Source organism: Bufo bufo, chromosome 4 (genome assembly GCF_905171765.1).
Source record: "Bufo bufo chromosome 4, aBufBuf1.1, whole genome shotgun sequence".
Taxonomy (NCBI): Eukaryota; Metazoa; Chordata; class Amphibia; order Anura; family Bufonidae; genus Bufo; species Bufo bufo.
In genome coordinates, this window is record NC_053392.1 from 105,579,506 (window position 1) to 105,602,709 (window position 23,204).

The 23,204-nt window shown below is 43.5% G+C and overlaps 1 protein-coding gene and 1 long non-coding RNA gene across 2 annotated transcripts in view; both read left to right on the top strand.

Annotated features, from left to right (window-relative positions):
• Window positions 1–23,204, top strand: part of LOC120997527 — a 1,081,373-nt gene that overhangs the window by 867,947 nt on the left and 190,222 nt on the right. The gene's annotated exons all lie outside the window — the stretch shown is intronic.
• PCCB (propionyl-CoA carboxylase subunit beta) overlaps window positions 1–23,204 on the top strand; it is a 41,295-nt gene that overhangs the window by 426 nt on the left and 17,665 nt on the right. Inside the window, exons 2-11 of the mRNA XM_040427607.1 lie at window positions 380–499; window positions 5,145–5,213; window positions 5,324–5,380; window positions 6,295–6,408; window positions 7,221–7,331; window positions 11,779–11,887; window positions 12,504–12,624; window positions 19,721–19,802; window positions 20,087–20,210; window positions 22,032–22,139. Coding sequence (XP_040283541.1) covers window positions 380–499; window positions 5,145–5,213; window positions 5,324–5,380; window positions 6,295–6,408; window positions 7,221–7,331; window positions 11,779–11,887; window positions 12,504–12,624; window positions 19,721–19,802; window positions 20,087–20,210; window positions 22,032–22,139 — 1,015 coding nt within the window. The remainder of the gene's footprint in view (window positions 1–379; window positions 500–5,144; window positions 5,214–5,323; window positions 5,381–6,294; window positions 6,409–7,220; window positions 7,332–11,778; window positions 11,888–12,503; window positions 12,625–19,720; window positions 19,803–20,086; window positions 20,211–22,031; window positions 22,140–23,204) is intronic.

Here is a 23,204-nt window from a genome sequence, read left to right on the forward strand (position 1 = left end):
TCACTGGCAGATCCTGGCTCCATTTGAAATAAGAGGCGCTGATTATACCTGGCAGCCTCTTATCTCGGATCTGCATACATTATTGCATTCCACTACCAGGACCATGGCGGCTGTTGCGCCTCACTGCGACTTTTACGCTACTTCATACTGGACAGTGGAAATCCACTTGTGGCGTCTCTAACGTACATCTGGCGCTGCTTATCTCCTCAGATATACAGGATCAGAGGGGTGAAGCAGTGTGCCCAGTCTTCTGCCCCATACAGGGTGATAGATAGCACATGATTGGGGCCCCTTCTCGTTATGCCTCTGTGTACCGCCCCCTATTTCTTCCTCATTATCTGCATTACTTATGAATGTATGACGTTTGTGTGTCTTCAAGGGGAAGCTGACGGCGCGGGAGAGGATCAGTCTTCTGCTGGACCCCGGCAGCTTTGCAGAATATGACATGTTTGTGGAGCACAGGTGTGCGGATTTCGGAATGCAGGAGGACAGGAACAAGGTAAAATGTCCAGGGCAGAGAGCTGTCATGGCGGCCGAGCTGTGCTGGTCCTGAAGCTGCTCACATGTGGGCATAGCACATCTGGCCACGCACGCGAGGGGCTGTTTACATCACGTCTCTGCCCCATGTTTATCATTAATGTTGGGGGGTGGTTAATACACGAGCAAAAAAAAAAAAAAATTGTATACCTTGATGGATAAATGTTTTTTTTTATTTTACAATACAACTGTAAGGTGATGGGTGCCACGTGGAGGTCAAACGTGGGACTAACACATGATGTGAACACAGCCTTAGATGAGCATTCAACTGACCCCTCTACCGCCATACACGTGCACACTCAGCTGAGCATGTATGTGTTCCCACCAGTTCTGCGGTTCAAGCACTGACTTTTGGAGCCAGAACTACTGTGAAACAGCTGATTGGGGGGCGGGTGTCGGACGCCCGTCAATCAGAAATTGATGGCCTATCAGTATGACCTTTGGGAGGGATCATACCCACATGGGGAATATGCAGCTCCATCCTGACCTGTCATGTCATGCTCAGCAATCGGGTGGTGAATCCTAAAGGAACGCTCAACATACTTGGCCTAACATAATAGGGTCATTTATCAAACAGGTGTAAAGTGGAACTGGGAATCAATCAAATTCCACCTTTTATTTTCCAAAGGAGCTGTGAAAAATGAAAGGTGGAATCTGATTGGTCGCTACAGGCAACTGAGCCAGTTTTACTTTACACCAGTTTGATAAATCTCCCCCATTGTCTCTAGTACTCTTCATATTTGACGCTGCTAGGACGTGGCGTGGTCTAGTGGTCGTAGGTTGGACAGGTAATCCTGTTTACTATTCAGACACTGCAGCACCCTGTGAGACTTGTGAGAAGAGAAAAAAAAGCATTTCCCAGTTTGTCACATTTTTATACCAAAACCACATTGGTGTAACTTGTTACAGACACCATGCCAATGCCTTTAAGAAATGTGCCTCAACGACTGACAAAGGATTGCTACTTTCATGTGAAAAAAATGGTGAGCAGGACGACATTCTTTTTGGTAGATTAATTGAATAAATCTGACTTTGGGTACAGTGACACTGTTGCGACCATGGATTGCAGGGGCATTACAGTGTAGTAGACATGATCCCATAGAAATGGTGCAACTCGCATGTTTGCAGCAACCACGACATGCGAATCGCAAAATATTCAACCCTGCTGGATTATTTTTTTTTGTGATTCACATGTCAGTAGCTCCAAAAATAGCGTAAGCACAACGCCATTTAAAAGTCTCTTCCTCCAGGGGGATGGAAGGAGGAAGCGTTAAAGTCTCGGGTGCCACTGTGGTCTGTATCACTATTTTCGGACTTCGCATTATCTGCACTCTCTTGTATTCCCGTTTGGTCTTTTGTGTATGCTTTGTCCTGATGAGTTGCGTACCGCATTGTAGCCCCCTGTTCTATGCGGGTAGGGATTCATTCTCTGCTTTTATCAGATGTTATAATAATGATCACGTTGTTGGATTATCTTGACATACTGTGTGGTGTCGCTGTTTTTGGAGCTACGTGTGGTGCACATACGCCGCCATATTGTGGTATTGAGCCCAGTTTATGTAGGTGTAGTAGATTGGCATGTCAGTGTTACAGCAGACATGCGAGTCGCGCTGTGACCTGTGGGAGCACCACTACACTGCGGTCCATGGCTGTGACGGTGTAGCCATACCGTAATCCAAATGTCACGTAAGTGTGCCACATTTTGGCACAAAATTCAACCCAGTTTGGCCCTAGACACAATAGTAAATATGCCCAGAGTGTCTTATAACAGCTTTTTGAAAATAAAACAAAAAATTCCACATACAATTAAGGGTGCATTCACACAACCGTAAGTGTTTTGCTACCCGCAAATTGCAGATCCGCAAAACATGGATACTGCCGGGTGCATTCCGCATTTTGCGGACTGCACATGGCCGGCGTTATATAGAAAATGCCTATTCTTGTACGCAACCAGACAAGGACAAGAATAGGACATCCTCCATATTTTTTGCAGGGCCGCGGAACGGAACAATGGATGCGGACAGCACACGCTGGCCTCATCTTTTGCGGCCCCATTAAAATTGTGTATTAATTTTTTTTACAGTCGTGTGAATGCACCCTAATGATGGATTTTTCCATGCATTTAACCCCACGCCTGGCTCGCTCCGGTGTGCAGCCTGCTTACACATGGTAAAGGGCAAGCTGGGCAGCAGTCACCTTTTGCACAGAAATCCAGGCCTGGGAAGAAGCGAGAAGCTGCGGTCAGGAGGATTTATGGTGCAGAAACCTCTGCTGTGGGGTTTTATGGCATATTATATAGGGTGACGTGTATTGGCAGGATTTGGATTATAGCCTCACTAAAGTAACAGTGGAAATGTTCCTCTTCATCCTTGGCCTTTTACCTTTAAAATGAAAAATCCTATGTGCGGGAATGGCCACATGGCTGTGTATTGTTTGACTTGGGTTACTCTCACACTAGCATTTTTGAAAGTCAATGGAGGACTAATTTATTTTCTATTGTGGCAGAGAAAACTGATCCGTCCCCATTGACTTGCATTGGGGGTCATGCCGGATCCGTCTTGCTCCACATCCCAGGACGGAAAGCAAACTACAACATGTTGCGGTTTGCTCTCCGGTATGGGAACGCAACTAAACGGAACGGAATGCATTTTGGAGCACTCTGTTCTGTTCTGTTTTGTCCCCATTGACAATGAATGGGGACAAAACTGAAGCATTTTTTTTTCCGATATTGAGAACCTATGACGGATCTCAATACCGGAAAACGAAACTGCTAGTGTGAAAGTAGCCTTAAATGAAGCCTTGATCTGATTGGTTACAACTGCTGATGGCGCTTCCCCCCCCCCCCCCATTTCTGAGCCGCAATGTTGTGCATTTTTTACAGGTGAAACTAATGCAGCTTAAAACTAGAATTTTGTGAAAAGGGTCAATATTCTAGGCTCAAAGTGTCACACTCTAGTCAGCTAATAATCCATACCCCCTGAGCAAAGGGTACCTAAAAATAGTGACTTTGGGGTTTCATAAGCTGTAAGACATAATCATCCAAATTATAGCAAATAAAGGCTTGAAATATCTCGCTTTGTATGTAATGAGTCTATCTCATATGTTAGTTTCACCTTTTAAAGCCTCATGCAGACATCCGTGGAACACTGTCCGTGAGATACCAGACTGGCATTGCAGGAGCGCACGGCGTCATAGCAACCAATTTTGGCACAAAATTCAACCCAGTTTGGCCTTAGACACAATAGTAAATCTGCCCAGAGTGTTTCAGTCTTATAACAGCTTTTTTTTAAAAAAAATAAAAAATATTCCACAAATTCCAATGACGCCGTGCGCTCCTGCAATGCCAGTCTGGTATCTCACGGACAGTGTTCCACGGACGTCTGCATGAGGCTTAAGTGGCATTTCTGAAATAAATGAACTTTGCACGATATTCAAATTTTTCGAGTTTCACCTGTATATGGTATCGAGGGCTGTGAGGAAGTTGAATTGCTGTAGAAGATGCATGGGGGGAATTTATAAAGTCCTGCACAGTGGCTTTATGGCATTAAAAAAACAAAAAAAACTTTTTTGTCACATGCAGAAAAGATGAGCAAAATTTATTAAACAATATGTGACGTTTGATAAATTTGGTGCAAATTACGGAGAAGCAGATTTAAGCAAAACTGACTTTAAAAATTTCCCTCATGATAAATTCTCTCTGACATCTGATTGGATATACGTATTGGACATCTGATTGGATATACGTATTGGACATCTGATTGGATATACGTATTGGACATCTGATTGGATATACGTATTGGACATCTGCTGCTGGGAGGTAAAGGACCAGGAATGTGGCATCTTAACATGTGGGGATCTCTTGGGAGATAAGGAGAGTCAGAAATGTCTGGTAGCGTCTTATGCCCCAAACGTCCACTCTCTGCTGAGCCGAATTATGGTGGCGTCTGGGAGATCTCTCGGCCTTTAGGTTACGACCACACAGCGCGGTCACAATGTGGTACGGTGCCTAAGAGCCGCAGCAGGTAAACTAATTAGGACCGCACTGCAATACCGCGCAGCCATTAACCATACAAACCGGCTAAACAGCGGGGTTCCTAATTAGCACCCACTGTGGCTCTTACAGCTGCACAGTACCCAACTAAACTGCGAAACAGGTATGCCGTGTGGGCCTAGAATTAGTTTCTTATCATTTATCTTGGCAGTGTGTTTTTTATTTTATATAAAATAAATACTCTAAGCATTCTTTTCTTGGTCTCCTCCATAGTATCCCCCAGAAGGAAAGACAAATCAATAAACTGGGCCTAGAAAGCAGTCAAGAAAACCATGAATAATTAATGTTAATAATACAGCACGATCTGCAGGAGGAGCTGAGCAGATTTGTGGGAAAAGATTCAGTAAAACTTGTACTGTATTCATTCCCATCGCTGTCAGTACTTAGGAGTCCAGTGGGCGGTCCTGCTCGGTGATTGACAGTTTTCTCTGCACACTGCTGCAGATAGTGGTCGGTCCCTGACTGCCCGCTGGACTCCTAAGCATGAGCTGGGATTTCCATGGTAAAACATAGGCGGGAGTGGTGTATTTTGTGTAACTGTGTCCTTTCCTTGCAGTATCCAGGAGACAGCGTGGTCACCGGACAGGGCCGCATTAATGGGAGACTGGTATACGTATTTAGTCAGGTAATCAGCACTTATATACGTTTGTCTGTATCCAGACTTATAGTACCCATGGCTTTCTCATCTGGATATTCTTTTCCTTAATTTGACAGTTTGTGTATTTTTTCCCACAGGACTTCACTGTGTTTGGTGGCAGCTTGTCTGGAGCCCATGCCCAAAAGATCTGCAAGGTAATCCACAGAAACCAGATGAACTAAACACCTCTAGTGAAAATCTTGGTAGCTGCAAAAAAAAAAATGGATATATTCAGCGTAACACTTCATATTGAAGTATTAGACACTAGCGCGGTCTCCTCTACATGGGCAGAGGTGGGCGACGTCAGGGCATGCTTCACAAGGCATGCCCAAAAAGGAAGTTTAATAGCTGCTGCCAAATGAAGCAGCATCAGAGTTTATTCACCTCTAACCCCATTGTGCTAATGGTCCCCAGAAGAGTCCACGACATTGTGGATACAGACATATGACGACAGACGTTTTTTTAAGATATGGGCAATATCGGAATTTGTAGTATCAGGGTAAGATTCCTGTCAGAGCTGTTTCTCCGTGGATAGGATTTTAGGGAGTGGTAGGCCAAATCTTTGGGCAAACAAAGGACCTTCAAATTTTTACCACCCTGATGCGGTCTACCCACCATGGTTTGGAGTTTTTGGTAAGACCTCAATATTAATTTGAGTATCTGAATAGGTTTGTTGTACGCTGGGGCACCTCACTTTATTAGAGAAGTATATTCTTAGGGTTCACACTTTCTCCGTTGGCAGTTCCATCAGATTTGATGGGTAGACTAGGACAGCATGCAGCAGGACCTCGTTAGAAGTTAGGGATGTCATCGTGTGAGGGATCTGGCACTGCCGTCACGGTTTTCAGTTGAACAGTGAATCGTTCGTTTTAATTTTTAGAGCAGTTCAGTTTTCATACAGAAACGAGTCAGTGTACTTCAATTAGAGTAGCTATGTGTAGAGAAAAACCTCATCTTCAGGCACAGCCTGTCAGTCTACAGCCCTGGGGTCACAAAGCTGATGAAATGAGGTCTTCAGATTTTGTAATAGAAGTATGTACAAGCATTTGTAACTCATGACCATCTCTAGATCATGGATCAAGCAGTTCTGGTGGGAGCCCCCGTGATTGGACTAAATGACTCTGGAGGTGCTCGCATCCAGGAGGGTGTAGAGTCCTTGGCCGGCTATGCAGATATCTTCTTGGTAAGAAACATGTATTCTATGCATTGTTGCTCTTATGATGAGACACTGACCTCAATATGCTGCTATCACCTGTAAAGCATCCTGATTTGCCCAAACTGCAGGGGGATGAATCCTGTTGCTCTGTCCTCTTTGATCATGGGCTTCTGGTAGACTGCCCAGTACCACATGGCGCAATGTTATCTCACAGTGGGCTTCACCCTTTTTACCTACCACTCCATACTTTTTACAATAGACTCCTATCATTTATATAACTCCTCCTGTATTTTGGAGGTGCTCTTCAGAAAGTAGGACACACACCTAAGGCCTCATGCACACGACCGTTGTGTTCCGTGTCCGTTGTTCCGTTTTCCGTGATTTTCTGCGGACCCATTGACTTTCAATGGGTCCGTTGAAAACTCGGAAAATGCACAGTTTGTCATCCGCGTTCGTGATCCGTGTTTCCAGTCCGTCAAAAAAATATGACCTGTCCTATTTTTTCCACGGACAACGGTTCGCGGACCCATTCAAGTCAATGGGTCCGTGAAAAAACACAGAGGCACACAAGATTGTCATCCGTGTCCGTTTTTTTCCTATCATTTTCAAGGCAAAATTGACTTAGATTTTTTTCACTTTTCATGTCTGGTGATCCTCCAAAAATCAAGGAAGACACACGGACAAAAAAACGGAAACGGAACAACGGAACCCCCTTTTGCAGACCGTGAAAAAATACTGTCGTGTGCATGAGGCCGTACACAGATGCTCTAAAGAGACTTAAGACACCACATTCTAGGGAAGCATATTATGTAGTTGTAACGTATTTTCTCCATTGTCAGAGGAACGTATTGAGTTCGGGAGTTGTGCCTCAGATCTCCCTCATCATGGGACCTTGTGCTGGGGGTGCAGTTTACTCTCCAGCTCTAACGGACTTTACATTTATGGTTAAGGTAAGAAATCTTCCATCTAATTGTAACTGTTCCTTGCATCTTTGTTACTGTCTGGAGTTGTTTTTTTTACAGTGAATTTGTCATGGGGCCTGGTAATACCAGATGAAAGAGGATGTCTCGGAATGGATTAAAAAAATAATAATAATTGGACGTAAGGAATAAATGCTATTGGAGAACCAATGGGAATCATATTTAGATTCTCCTCAGCAGAAGTTATCCTCAATCTGTATTCTTCACTGCATCCAATATTAATCCACGCCATTCATGATAACATTATTGTGGGGGTTATGCAGTAACACGGCAGTTCCTGGCTGGATATCTACCTCAGTATTGCACCTTCTTATAAGGGCTCATGCACACAACCGTATGTATTTTGCGGTCCGCAAATATGGATGTCGTCTGTGTGCATTCATTCTGTATTTTGCGGAACGGAACAGCTGTACCCTAATAGAACAGGCCAATTCTTGTCCGTAACACGGACAATAATAGGACATGTTCTATTTTTTTGCGGAACTGATATATGGAAACGGAATGCACACTGAGTAACTTTTTTTTTTTTTTTTTGCGGACCCATTGAAATGAATGGTTCTGCATACAGTCCGCAAAAAACCCAGAATGGACACGGAAAGAAAATACGTTTTGTGTGCATGAGCCCTAAGTAGTGAGTGCATACTCCTACTACACAGTCTGGGCACAATGTTCATATCCATTTGTTAAAGGCTATCAGCCTGCTTTACACTGTTCTAATGCATTATAAAATAGATATAAATTTAACAAACACATGTAATTTCAATACCAAATGATTATAATTCCAGCATTATAGAATGCTATGTCATCAGAATATTGTTTAAATCAAGTTCTTATGTATTAGAACATCAGTTTTATGCACCCATTTTAAAATTTCCTAAAATCCTGCAGTTTGCACACTGACCACTACGCCTGACAATAGACTGACCATTCCTGTTCTGTAAAAATTATATATACATTTGTACCGTGTTATACAGTAAATATAAGATGATAAAAGATTGAGATTCCTCAGCGGCTGATACCTTTTTAATGGCTGAAAAGATGATGACACAACTGCAAGGTTTCGAGTCTACTTGGGCCTCTTCATCAGGCGTCTCTTAAGGACAGTATCTGAAGATTCCTATAGTTATACACCAAAGTACATAGGAATAAGGAGATAGATGAGACAAGTGATGTAAAGCAGCTCAATGTGAGTGGAGGAGTCAACAAACAGTTGTAGCAATTATAGATAAGCAGTGTGAAAGTTTTATTGTCCTCTAATTGATGTTCTGTCCATGAATGCTATGAATCCAAGAAGTCGGAGGGGCACATTCCTTAAGAGATGTAGACGGACATAAATCCATGAGACACATTCATTCTTGATCTGAGTGTGTTGAAGGTTATCATGAACTTGTATTTCCAGATTCTCCTGTCCCCCTGTGATTTTAAATTCCCCTTTAATATTGCTGTGCTCATGGCTGCAAAAAGTGTTTTGGAACACGTACATCTTTCCTTTCTTCTTTTATTGCATGGCGATGAGTTCATTCAGTTCAGAAAACTCTCATCGTGGACAGAACATCAATTAGAGGACAATAAAACTTTCACACTGTTTATCTATAATTGCTCCAACAATTTACTGCTACAACTGTTTGTTGACTCCTTGCAATTTTGTCATCATCTTTTCAGTTGGCCATTAAAAGGTATCAACCACTGAGGAATCTTAATCTTTTTTCACCTAATGTTCTGTAGAGAGATTTATTTTTCAGCAGTTCTCATTATTATCACAAACAGAATTACAATGAAAGGTAACAGAATATAAATAAATAAAATGAACATTTCTATAATCAGAAAATAAAGATAAACGTTTTTTTTAAAAAATATATAGGCGATACAGTTTAAAGGGGTTCTCATATATGTGATGCTGAAACCAGAGACCTGCACATTCCAAATTTTGTGCATTTTTCCTCAATAGCTAAGCTTAAGATTGGATCCTAACCTGGTTTTTTAAAGATGTCAAAAACTGCATCAGACTCTCACTGAGAGCACAGCCAAAGGCTGTCCAGGCAGCTGGTAAATAAAACTCAAGGCAGCATTTTCACACTTCTAATGAAAGGTTTTATCCACTTTGTAGCGCTGGATGTAAACGGTCTTTGAATACAGCTCTTCACATCCGTAAAGCCCTGGGGGATCAGATGACATGCTGTGTGACTAACACATCCATGGCTTAATGTTCACTCACAGCACTTGCAATCTAGTATATTTCTTATTTTATGCATTTTCTAAGTAAATGTACATTTTGAAAGTTTGACAGAATCTGGCGTCACTGACACCAGGTGACATTAAAGGGGTTGTCTCATCTGACACATTGCTGGAATATACTAGCGATATATTATCAATGTCAGATAGGTGCACGTCCCACCTCTGGAACCTGAAACTATTCCCCAAAGTGAGTGAAGAGGAGATGCCCTCCATTAATTTCTATGGGCCTGCTGAATACAGCTAAGTGCTGGCTTGTCAATCCCCAGCAGTGTCATTGAAGTGAATGGAGTGGTGGTCACAATTGCACAGTGCACTCTCCATATGTGACTTCCAAAAGTAGCTAAGGGCGCTCACTCAGTTATTTTCGGAACTACCATATAAATAAATGGAGAACATGCCACGAAAGCGCAGAGTGTTCTCCTGCCTTTTTAGAGGCCTGCTCCTATCTGACCTTGGTGGCATATGCTAGCGATATGCCACCAATGTCTCCGATGAGACAACCCCTTTAATGGGTGGAAATGCTTTATAATATACCGGTACTTATGTATTATACACTGCTCAAAATAAAGGGAACACTTAAACAACACAATGTAACTCCAAGTCAATCACACTTCTGTGAAATCAAACTGTCCACTTAGGAAGCAACACTGAGTGACAATCAATTTCACATGCTGTTGTGCAAATGGGATAGACAACAGGTGGAAATTATAGGCAATTAGCAAGACACCCCCAATAAAGGAGTGGTTCTGTAGGTGGTGACCACAGACCACTTCTCAGTTCCTATGCTTCCTGGCTGATGTTTTGGTCACTTTTGAATGCTGGCGGTGCTTTCACTCTAGTGGTAGCATGAGACGGAGTCTACAACCCACACAAGTGGCTCAGGTAGTGCAGCTTATCCAGGATGGCACATCAATGTGAGCTGTGGCAAGAAGGTTTGCTGTGTCTGTCAGTGTAGTGTCCAGAGCATGGAGGCGCTACCAGGAGACAGGCCAGTACATCAGGAGACGTGGAGGAGGCCGTAGGAGGGCAACAACCCAGCAGCAGGACCGCTACCTCCGCCTTTGTGTAAGGAGGAACACTGCCAGAGCCCTGCAAAATGACCTCCAACAGGCCACAAATGTGCATGTGTCTGCTCAAACGGTCAGAAACAGACTCCATGAGGGTGATATGAGAGCCCGACGTCCACAGGTGAGGGTTGTGCTTACAGCCCAACACCATGCAGGACGTTTGGCATTTGCCAGAGAACACCAAGATTGGCAAATTCGCCACTGGCGCCCTGTGCTCTTCACAGATGAAAGCAGGTTCACACTGAGCACATGTGACAGACGTGACAGAGTCTTGAGACGCCGTGGAGAACGTTCTGCTGCCTGCAACATCCTCCAGCATGACCGGTTGGCATTGGGTCGGTAATGGTGTGGGGTGGCATTTCTTTGGAGGGCCACACAGCCCTCCATGTGCTCGCCAGAGGTAGCCTGACTGCCATTAGGTACCGAGATGAGATCCTCAGACCCCTTGTGAGACCATATGCTGGTGCGGTTGGCCCTGGGTTCCTCCTAATGCAAGACAATGCTAGACCTCATGTGGCTGGAGTGTGTCAGCAGTTCCTGCAAGACGAAGGCATTGATGCTATGGACTGGCCCGCCCGTTCCCCAGACCTGAATACAATTGAGCACATCTGGGACATCACGTCTCGCTCTATCCACCAACGTGACGTTGCACCACAGACTGTCCAGGAGTTGGCAGATGCTTTAGTCCAGGTCTGGGAGGAGATCCCTCAGGAGACCGTCCGCCACCTCATCAGGAGCATGCACAGGCGTTGTAGGGAGGTCATACAGGCACGTGGAGGCCACACACACTACTGAGCCTCATTTTGACTTGTTTTAAGGACATTACATCAAAGTTGGATCAGCCTGTAGTGTGTTTTTCCACTTTAATTTTGAGTGTGACTCCAAATCCAGACCTCCATGGGTTAAAAAATTTGATTTCCATTTTTTTTATTTTTGTGTGATTTTGTTGTCAGCACATTCAACTATGTAAAGAACAAAGTATTTCAGAAGAATATTTAATTAATTCAGATCTAGGATGTGTTATTTTTGTGTTCCCTTTATTTTTTTGAGCAGTGTATAAAGGCCATATTGATAAGCCAGTAGTTCACCTACTGTCCCTGTTCTTGTCTCCCCAGGACACTTCTTACTTGTTCATTACTGGTCCAGATGTAGTAAAATCTGTCACCAATGAAGATGTGACACAAGAGGATCTAGGAGGAGCCAAAACCCACACTGCACTATCAGGTCATTATATTTTAATGTGTAAACTTGGGTATGATAACTGTAGTAAAAGAAGCGCATCAGTAAATTGACCCCCAATATAGGTGGACGTTCAGTGGGTCGTGAGACTTATGTGCAGCAAAATCAGCAGCGTCTGGAGTGGGAAAAAGAATAGACGACATTAGGTTTTCATTTCTAGTTACAGCCTCTTCCATTACTGAAACAGAGTAAACTTGCTAAGTTAGCTATGGTATAAACCCATTACTCCTGCACCTGATTCTTATAAGGCCTCATGCACATGAACTTAATTTGTTTCAGTGTTTTTTTTTTTGTTTTTTTTTTGCGGATAGGATGCAGACCCCTTAATTTCAATGGGTCAGCAAAAAATGCGGATGCTATACGGATGTTTTTTTTTGTTGCAGATCTGCAATTTGCGGACTGCAAAACACATACGGTCGTGTGCATGAGGCCTAATCCTGATTACCAGGCGTTTACCTGATAGCACGGCACTTTAGCTTCCTAGTGACTGTCCTACATATATGTATTTCTACCATTACAGTATACAGAAATCTCTTGGTGTTGTGGAGATTGCCTTTTAGTGAATGAGGATATAATTGGATAAAACTTGTGCCTCTCACAGGGGTGGCTCATCGAGCTTTTGAGAATGATGTTGATGCTTTATTAAACCTGCGTGAATTTTTTAACTACCTACCACTGAGCAACAAGGATCCTGCACCGATCCTAGAATGCCATGACCCAAGGTGAGTTTGATCTACAGAAAGCTCTTTATCACGGTGAGGCTCCACTGATAAGAAGATTTCTAGTTTCTGGCTTTGTGCACACACAGCAGATATTTTCCGCTGTTAAGATGGCATACAATCTGCATATTTCACCCTTTTGCATTCACATCCACATTTTGCCCCATGACCATGCTGTTTGTTTCCCACGTTTTGGGTAACCCTTTACACATGCATCATACTAGTGCAAGACTAAGGGTCCATTCACACGTTCGTTTGTGTTTTGCGGATCCACGGATCAGTAAAACACTGACATTGGCGTTGTGCATTTTGCGGACCGCACATCGCCGGCACTTAATAGAAAATGCCTATTCTTGTCCGCAATTTTTTTCGGGAACGGAATTGCGGACCCGGAAGTGTGGATCCGCAATTCCGGATCCGGGCAGCACATCGTGGTAACCCCATAGAAATAAATCGGTCCGCAATTCCGTTCCGCAAAATGCGGAATGAAATTGCCGACGTGTGAATGGACCCTTAATGTATAGAACATGTGCATTTACAAATAGCTTCTCTCTCCATGTAAAGTAATGCATTTGTTCTTACCATCAATCTTTTTATACATCCAATAAACCCCTCAACAACCTTCCGTATATTCTTATGACTCTTAGGCAACTTATTTTAAGGCTTAAATTGTCACTAGCTTTTCACACAACTTTGTGTAAATTGGTAGTACAGGTGACTATAAGGAACATTGTAATACGTCTTATCGGAAAAAAATGCCTCTTTCCTCATATCAGCTCTTTTACTTCTCCTCATAACAAACACGGAGAGACAACTGTCGGCTCACGAAGGCTGGGAGTACATAGCAAGTTTGGTCCTGCCACTCTTGTCATGATCAAAGATCTGTGTAGCATTGCAACATAACGAACGTGTGAAGCCTGTGCTGTGGACCGAAAATTGAGGTCCGCAATGCACGGGCACCTTCCGTTGGGCAGGCGCATGGGGATCGCAGACTCATTCACTTGTACTATCTTTTTGCGGTGCGGAGGCACGGAACAAAACCTCAGAAAGCACTCTGTAGTGTTCTGTTCCGTGCTGCATCTCCGGATTTGCGGACCCATTGAAATGAATAGGTCCGCATCCGTGATGCGGAATGACAACGGAACGGAGTCCGTGTATTGGAGATCCGCAATACGAGAACGGGACACCAACGGTCATGTGAACGAGCCCTAATTGAGATGAATGGGGCTGCATTGTAAAAAGTGCTAAACAGTGATCTTTGGTTATGCAAGGCTTGTCGTGATCAGTCGCTGTGTAGCCCCAGTCTTAGTGAGCTGACAGTTATTTCTCTGTCTTTGAGAATGTTGTTTGATCAGAGGGGAGAAAAAAAAAGCTGAGAAGAGGGGGAAAAAGGGGCATTTTTCACCGATCAGTTTCTTCCATTCACCTGTACTTTTGATTTATGCAACGTTGTGTGAAAAGTGACCATTTAAGGGAGTGGTCCAGAATTAGAAAAACATGTCGGCTTTCTTCCAGAAACAGTATCTACCCTGTCCAGTAGTTGTCTGGTATTGCTTTATTTATTTTCTTTTTAGAAGAAATCCCCCCCCCCCCAAATCCTGGACAACCACTTTAAAAGGGGTTGTCTGGAAATTAAGAAAATAAAATACTTAAATCTTACTTTATTATAAATACATTCCCAAATACCTTTCATTATTTATAATGTCTTGTTTTGTCCAGGGAGCAATCATGAGGGGAAATTAAATGGCCACCGTCCTCAGCCTCCTCTCTACTTGTCAGGGATTATGATACTGAATACAGTATCATACTTGTCAGGGGTTAAGAATATGATCTTCAGCTGAATGTCTGTAGGAATGGCATTTATGAGGAAACATGAAGTACAGAGAGGAGGGTAGGGATGTGGTAATGAGCAGCAGCTCTTGTATGTAGTCCCCATTACCATAGGCTGTCCTGTCAGTCCTCTCTGTACTTCATGTCTCCTCATGAGCTCCATTCCTACAGAGATTCAGCTGAAGATCATATTAAACTGTATAGAGTATCATAATCCCTGACAAGTAGAGAGGAGGATGAGGCAGCTTTTTACCTCAGTGTTGTGAAGTAACTTGTCCTGCTGTGTGATTAGGACAGGTTCTGTGTGTACTAATAGGACTGCGGACATTTTATTTCCCCTCATGATTGCTTCCTGGATAAAACAAGACATTATAACTAATGAAAGGTATTTGGGAATATATTTATAATAAAGTACTATTTAGGTATGTTCATTTTGTAATTTGGAACGGGGTTTCCTGTGCCCAAAGCAAACCAGACTTAAGAAGAGGGGTGCTTTAGCTGCTCATATCTTGGGATTGGTAGCAGCTAGAGATACAGTGGATATAAAAAGTCTACACTCCCCTGTTAATGTCAGGTTTTTGTGCTGTAAAAAAATGACAAAGATAAGGCTACTTTCACACTAGCGTTCGGAGCGGATCCGCTCCGATAATGCAGACGTTCGCATCCGTTCAGAACGGATCTGTCTGCATTAAAACTTAGAAAATTTTCTAAGTATGAAAGTAGCCTGAGCGGATCCGTTCAGACTTTACATTGTAAGTCAAGGGGGAACGGATCCGCTTGAAGATTGAGCCATATGGTGTCATCTTCAAGCGGATCCGTCCCCATTGACTTACATTGTAAGTCTGGACGGATCCGCTCGCCTCCGCACGGCCAGGCGGACACCCGAACGCTGCAAGCAGCGTTTAGGTGTCCGCTCACTGAGCGGAGCGGAGGCTGAGCGCTGGCAGGCGGATGCATTCTCAGTGGATCCGCCTCCACTGAGAATGCATTGGGGCCAGACGGATGCGTTCGGGGCCGCTCGTGAGCCCCTTCAAACGGAGCGCACGAGCGGACACCCGAACGCTAGTGTGAAAGTAGCCTAAATCATTTCAGAACTTTTTCCACCTTTTTAAGGCCTCTTTCACACTTGCGTTGTCCGGATCCGGCGTGTACTCCACTTGCCGGAATTACACTCCGGATCCGGAAAAACGCAAGTGTACTGAAAGCATTTGAAGACGGAACCGTCTTCCAAATGCGTTCAGTGTTACTATGGCACCCAGGACGCTATTAAAGTCCTGGTTGCCATAGTAGTAGTGGGGAGCGGGGGAGCGGTATACTTACAGTCCGTGCGGCTCCCGGGGCGCTCCAGAATGACGTCAGAGCGCCCCATGCGCATGGATGACGTGATCCATGTGATCACATGATCCATGAGCTTGGGGCGCCCTGACGTCACTCTGGAGCGCCCGGGGAGCCGCACGGACGGTAAGTACACTGCTCCCCTGCTCCCCACTACACTTTACCATGGCTGCCAGGACTTTAGCGTCCCGGCAGCCATGGTAACCACTCTGAAAAAGCTAAATGTCGGATGAGGCAATGCGCCGAAACGACGTTTAGCTTAAGGCCGGATCCGGATCAATGCCTTTCAATGGGCATTAATTCCGGATCCGGCCTTGCGGCAAGTGTTCCGGATTTTTGGCCGGAGCAAAAAGCGCAGCATGCTGCGGTATTTTCTCCGGCCAAAAAACGTTCCGTTCCGGAACTGAAGACATCCTGATGCATCGTGAACGGATTTCTCTCCATTCAGAATGCATTAGGATAATCCTGATCAGGATTCTTCCGGCATAGAGCCCCGACGACGGAACTCTATGCCGGAACACAACAACGCAGGTGTGAAAGAGCCCTAATGTGACCTATAAACTGTACCACTCAATTGAAAAACAAACAAATCTTTTAGGTGGAGGGAAGAAAACAAAAAAAAACTCAAATAATGTGGTTGCATAAGTGTGCACACCCTCTTATAACTGGGGATGTAGCTGCGTTCAGAATTAAGCAATCACATTCAAAATCCTATAAAACACAATGCTATACAAAAACACAGTCCTTATTTAATATACCACCTACAATAATAGAAAGCATAAAATCCACTAATTAATGTTGCAAATGTATAACACAGTCCCTCTATACCTCACTGTTGCGGAGCTCACGCACTGATATTGAGGAAACAAAATGTCCCGTATATCTTTAAAAGTAAATTCCTCTGTGTGGATAATATGGATGATCAAAGATCTAATCCATTCTGAGGTACTCCGTATATGGACAGTTAAGCAGTTAACCACTGAGGAAGAAACTTATTAGTTTCGAAACGTGTCTGGTACTTGTTTCCTGTCTACATCCACGTATATTCTCCAGGAACGATTTGTGTATTTAAGTATCCGATATTGGACACGATCACGCTATATGCTTACACCACGAAGCAAACTCTGCGTCTCCGCATCGCAAAGAGACATGCGCAGGATCTAACAGCGCAGCTAACAGTGCCGGCACTTACGCGAAGGAGACCAGCCGAAATCCATCCAGCGGGACACTGCCAACGGGACCCGACCGGTTAGACGTGATATAAAGTTTTACATTACACGTATGGGTCGGTAAGAGCAGTCATCTGCACCCCTGGATTTAACTGTTATCATTGCCATTTGACATCCAAGCTTAACTGTCCATAAACGGAGTACCTCAGAGTGGATTCGATCTTTGATCAGCCATATTAAAGATATACAGGACATTTTGTTTCCTCACTATCAGTGCGTGAGCTCCGCACCAGTGAGGTATAGAGGGACTGTTATACATTTGCAACATTAATTTGTGGATTTTATGCTTTTTATTATTGTATGTGGTATATTAAATAGGGACTGTGTTTTTGTATAGCAGCTGGCCATTGTGTTTTATGTGTTTTTCTATTGAAGCTATTTAGTGGAATAGCGGCCTCAGCTTTGCTCCGATGAGCGCTCTATTGTATTGATTTCTTTGTATTACATTCAAAATCCTGTTAAATAGGAGTCAGCATACACCTGCCAAAATTTAAAGTGCCTCTGATAACCCCAAATAAAGTTCAGCTGCTCTAGTTGGTCTTTCCTCAAATTTTCTTAGGCTACTTTCACACTACCGTTCAGAGCGGATCCGTCTGGGGTCTGCCCAGACGGATCCGCTCATATAATGCAGACTTGGGATCCGTTCAGAACGGATCAGTCTGCATTATATTGTAGATAAAATTCTAAGTCTGAAAGTAGCTTCAGACGGATCCATCCAGACTTTACATTGGGGGACGGATCCAGACAAAGTCAATGGGGGACGGATCTGTTTGAAAATTGAGCCATACTGTGTCAACTTCAAACGGATCCGTCCCCATTGACTTACATTGTAAGTCTGGACGGATCCGTTTGCCTCCGCACGGCCAGGCGGACACCCGAACACTGCAAGCAGCGTTCAGGTGTCCGCTTGCTGAGCGGAGCAGAGGCTGAACGCTGCCAGACTGATGCATTCTGAGCGGATCCGCGTCCACTCAGAATGCATTAGGGCTGGACGGATGCGTTCGGGGCCGCTTGTGAGCCCCTTCAAACGGAGCTCACAAGCGGAGCCCCGAACGCAAATGTGAACGTAGCCTTAGTCGCATCCCACAGCAAAAGCCATGGTCCACAGAGAGCTTCCAAAGCATCAGAGGGATCTCATTGTTAAAAGGTATCAGTCAGGAGAAGGGTACAAAAGAATTTCCAAGGCATTAGATATACCATGGAACACAGCGAAGACAGTCATCATCAAGTGGAGAAAATATGGCACAACAGTGACATTACCAAGAACTGGACGTCCCTCAAAAATTGATGAAAAGACAAGAAGAAACCTGGTCTGGGAGGCTACCAAGAGGCCTACAGCAACATTAAAGGAGGTGCAGGAATATCTGGCAAGTACTGGCTGTGTGGTACATGTGACAACAATCTCCCGTATTCTTCATATGTCTGGGCTATGGAGTAGAGTGGCAAGACGAAAGCCTTTTCTTACGAATAAAAACATCGAAGCCAGGCTACATTTTGCAAAAACACATCTGAAGTCTCCCAAAAGCATGTGGGAAAAGGTGTTATGGTCTGATGAAACCAAGGTTGAACTTTTTGGCCATAATTCCAAAAGATATGTTTGGTGCAAAATCATCACTGCACATCACCAAAAGAACACCATACCCACAGTGAAGCATGGTGGTGGCCGCATCATGCCAAGGGGCTGTTTTTCTTCAGCTGGAACTGGGGCCTTAGTTAAGCTAGAGGAAATTATAAACAGTTCCAAATACCAGTCAATATTGGCACAAAACCTTCAGGCTTCTGCTAGAAAGCTGAACATGAAGAGGAACTTCATCTTTCAGCATGACAACGACCCAAAGCATACATCCAAATCAACAAAGGAATGGCCCAGCCAGAGCCCAGACCTGAATCCGATTGAAAATCTGTGGGGTGATCTGAAGAGGGCTGTGCACAGTGGATGCCCTCGCAATCTGACAGATTTGGAGTGTTTTTGCAAAGAGTGGGCAAATCTTGCCAAGTCAAAATGTGCCATGCTGATGGACTCATACCCCAAAAGACTGAGTGCTGTAATAAAATCAAAAGGCGCTTCAACAAAGTATTACCGTAGTTTAAGGGTGTGTACACTTATGCAACCATATTTTATGTTTATATTTTTTCTTCCCTCTACCTAAAAGATTTCAGTTTGTTTTTCAATTGAGTTATACAGTTTATAGGTCACATTATGGGTGTAAAAAGTTCTGAAATTATTTATCTTGGTCTCATTTTTTTACATCACAGAAACCTGACATTTTAACAGGGGTATGTAGACTTTTTATATCCACTGTATGTGCCAGGTCTTATTTGAAAGCTGGAATTCCAAGCGTTTAGACCAGAAATCTCCAGCTGTTCTGAAACTACAACTCTCAGAATCCTCCTTTCACTTCTATGGGAGTCACAAGAACAGCCAAGTAAATGTACATGCTGGGAGTTGTAGTTTCACTGCAGCTGTAGTGCTTAAGGTTGCTGATCTCTAGTTTAGACAGTACCAACATCACCGCATCCATTACATCCGAAGATATAGCAGATATCAAGTCAGATAAGATATATAAGATATCAAGTCAGGCGTGAAATCAGTGAAACATTTTTTGCTTTCACCATCAACTCCAATCTCTGCCACCCAGATTTCCAGTTCTGCTGTGATCTTCTAGTTCAGTTTCCAGCTATTAATTATGTTTTCTGCTTCCCAGTGACCGCATCGTCCCCGGTTTAGATACTATTGTTCCCATGGAGTCCACTAAAGCCTATGACATGCTGGACATCATTCATTCGGTAACATTTTCAAACATATATTACTTTCTGTTTTGTGAAAACTAGAGGAACATTAAAAGGGTTATCCCATGATTAATGTTAAAAATTAAAATCTGACATCATATAGTACATGACAGTCTCTTTTTAACAAACTTAGAACCAGCCCTGTACCTCACATGGATCCACAAATCTCTGCAGTCACTGCTCCAATTGCTCTGATCCCCTTTAAAGAAAAGCATTTCCTACATGATCACTCACTCTAATGCTGAATTTGTTTGATTTCTGTTTTTTTTTTTTTTTTTTAGATTGTTGATGAGCGAGATTTCTTTGAGATTATGCCCAGCTATGCCAAAAATATTGTGGTGGGCTTTGCCAGAATGAATGGGAGGACGGTTGGCATTGTTGGAAACCAGCCAAAAGTTGCATCAGGTACTGGGCCTGGAAATATACTACAAATAGATAAGGCTCCAAGGTCACTTAACCCTTGAAAGATTAATTCATTCCTCAGTTCTAGTACACTTTTTTTGCATGAAGAGTACAGCTCATCCAGGCGGCACAGCGGATGAGTGCCTTTCAGTGCTGAGCACCTGGGATCCTAGGTTTGAATCCAACCAAGGATAAGATCTGCATGAAGTTTGTATGTTCCCCCCGTGTTTACCAATGGGGGACTTGGATTGTGAGAACCATTGTGGACAGCGAGTGATGATAATGCCTGTAAAACGCTGCGTAATATGTCAGTGTTAGGGCTCATGCACAAGACCGTATGCCCTCCAAGACATACGGTCCGTGAGCGGGCCATATATCCCAGAGAGCACAGCATCATAGGTTACTATCATATGAGTGCGGGACAATAGTCCCGCGGGCGGCATCATAGTAACCTATGATGCTGTGCGCACGATGTATGCCGCTCCTGGACAGACCTTATGTCTCGGAGGCCAAAATGTTTACTTATAGAAGTAAAATAAAAAATTGCAGGGTTGCACTTGTATTTGCTGTGGTTTCAAGTAGCAAGTACAGGTGCAGACAGACAATACTGGTACCCTACTTGCTGTTGCCACAGCTTTGCCCCTCTATGTAATAGCACCCTTAGACTGGTTTCACATAAGCGAGTTTAATGCGTTGCATGTGCCAGCGCTCCGTTCTAACATAGCATCATAAATTAATATAATGCTATACAATCCTATGTAACCCTTAGAGTTCTGGAATGTGATGGATAGCACTGACATAGTGCTGTCAGTGTTATTCAAGACATTCCAGAACTCTAAGGGTTACATAGCATCATAAATCAATCTAATGCTATGTGATTCTATTTCTGCTACATAGAGCAGGACGGGAGCTCTCGCAGAAACACTCTGCAAGTTCAACACATTGAACTCACTCGTGTGAAACCAGCCTTAGGCTTCTTTCACACTTTTACATAATCAACACGAAAAACAATAATAAAATGCTAAATGGGTAGGGGCTATCTGGTAAGATGGTCAAGCATACCGTTGTCAGTAATGAAGAACTTAGGCTAGGACTACACAGCGAAATGTAGGGTACAACTACACTGCAACATGTGTCGCACAATATATTTTATGCTAGTCTATGTTGTCCCACAAAAATCCATCTCGGGTGTTTTTTTTTTTGCTAATGTCGTGTTGCAGTGCGACATCATAGACTAGCATTATAAAATATTTTGCTCCAAAATTTTGTGTAGCCCTAGCCTTAGGCTACATGCACACAAACGTTGTTTTTTTTCAGTGTCTGTTCTGTTTTTTTTTGCGCATAGGATGCAGACCCATTCATTTCAATGGGTCCGCAAAGAATGCACCGTGTGCAGTCCGCATCAGTAGGTCCGTTCCGTAGCCCCGCAAAAAAAACAAAAAAAAACATGTCCTATTCTTGTCCATTTAGGCATTGTTACAATGGATCCGCAAAAAAAAAAACGGATGACATACGGATGTCATCAGTTTTTTTTGCGGACCGCAAAACACATACGGTCTTGTGCATGTAGCCTTAGGCACAAAATGGAATGAAGCTAAACAGATCCCATTGTATCAGGTTCATTTGGGAGTCCGTTTTGTTCTTTGCTGGAAAAAAAAAATCTATTTCCTTCAGCTGTTTTTAGGGTAATTTGTGACCGATGTGAACAGTGCCTCACAACATAATTTTAGTGTACAAGAATAGCAGTTACATTTGTGTTTGTATGGTTTTTGCTTTACCTTTCCTGTATAAAAATGTGACCCTCGTTACCGTGTTGTCTTCCAGGCTGCTTGGACATAAATTCGTCAGTAAAAGGTGCTCGCTTTGTCCGGTTTTGTGATGCCTTCCATATTCCCATCATCACTTTTGTAGATGTTCCAGGATTTTTGCCAGGTAATTGTAAAGTTGGACTTGATAATGTGGCTGTACACATGATATCGAGAACGGTCTTCCCTTCTCCACATAAGAATGCAGTTTACATGTCAGCCCATTACTGCTGTAAAGTGGACTGCAGGACAAACCGCAAGTATTTTAAAATTGTTAAAGGGGTATTCTGGTTAACTATTCTAATAAAAATAAATATAATAATAATAATAAAATATATACACACACACACTTTACTGCTAGACAAATCATTAACCTGATGGTTTTCACTTTCCAACGATTACTTGTTGCCATTTTATTCAACAAATCATCTCTTGCTGCTAGTGTAGTGTCATGGCCACAGCCCTGGTCTCCCATGAATAAGTCTCCATGAGCTACATTTCCCATACTCCCGAGTAGTACTGCTGTCCAGCAGACCGTCGTGACCCACATCTCCTACCTGGCAGGAGCAGGTTTGTGTCGGCTTGCAGATAAAACATCAAGCAGAAGAGAGAGGATGGCACATGCTTGATCAGCACATGGCAAGAGTCTACAGGTTGGAACCTGGCTAAAATTAGCCAGGGTGCACCTGCTCGCTCTGCCAGGTTCTGCTGTTTTAAATAGCAGAGACCCGGGGCTAATGTCCAAGATTGGTGATAATGCTGATAGCAGAAATTTAAATGTGCTGCGATTCTGGGCCTGTAATGGCTGCCCCAAACAGCATTCGGGGGGGCAGTTCATCCAGATGCGCTGGGTCTCTAAAGAAACCAAGCATATCAAAGCTGTAGTTACCTATGGATGCCTGCAGGTGTGGCTAAATCACTGCAATGTAATCTAAAAGCAACCTGAAGATCGTATATGCAAACCTCCCTAGTAGTCGGGCGAAAAAAAAAAAAGTTAAAATCACCCCCTTTCCCCAGCTTTAAAATAAGGCTACTTTGACATCTGCGATTTCCCTTTAAGCTATAGAGATCAGTCATAGCATCTCAGCAGCGGGGGGAAACGCTTCCGTTTTGTCCCCATTCATTGTCAATGGGGACAAAAATGAACCGAACAAAATGGAGTGCACCAGAATGCATTCCGTTTTGTTTGGCT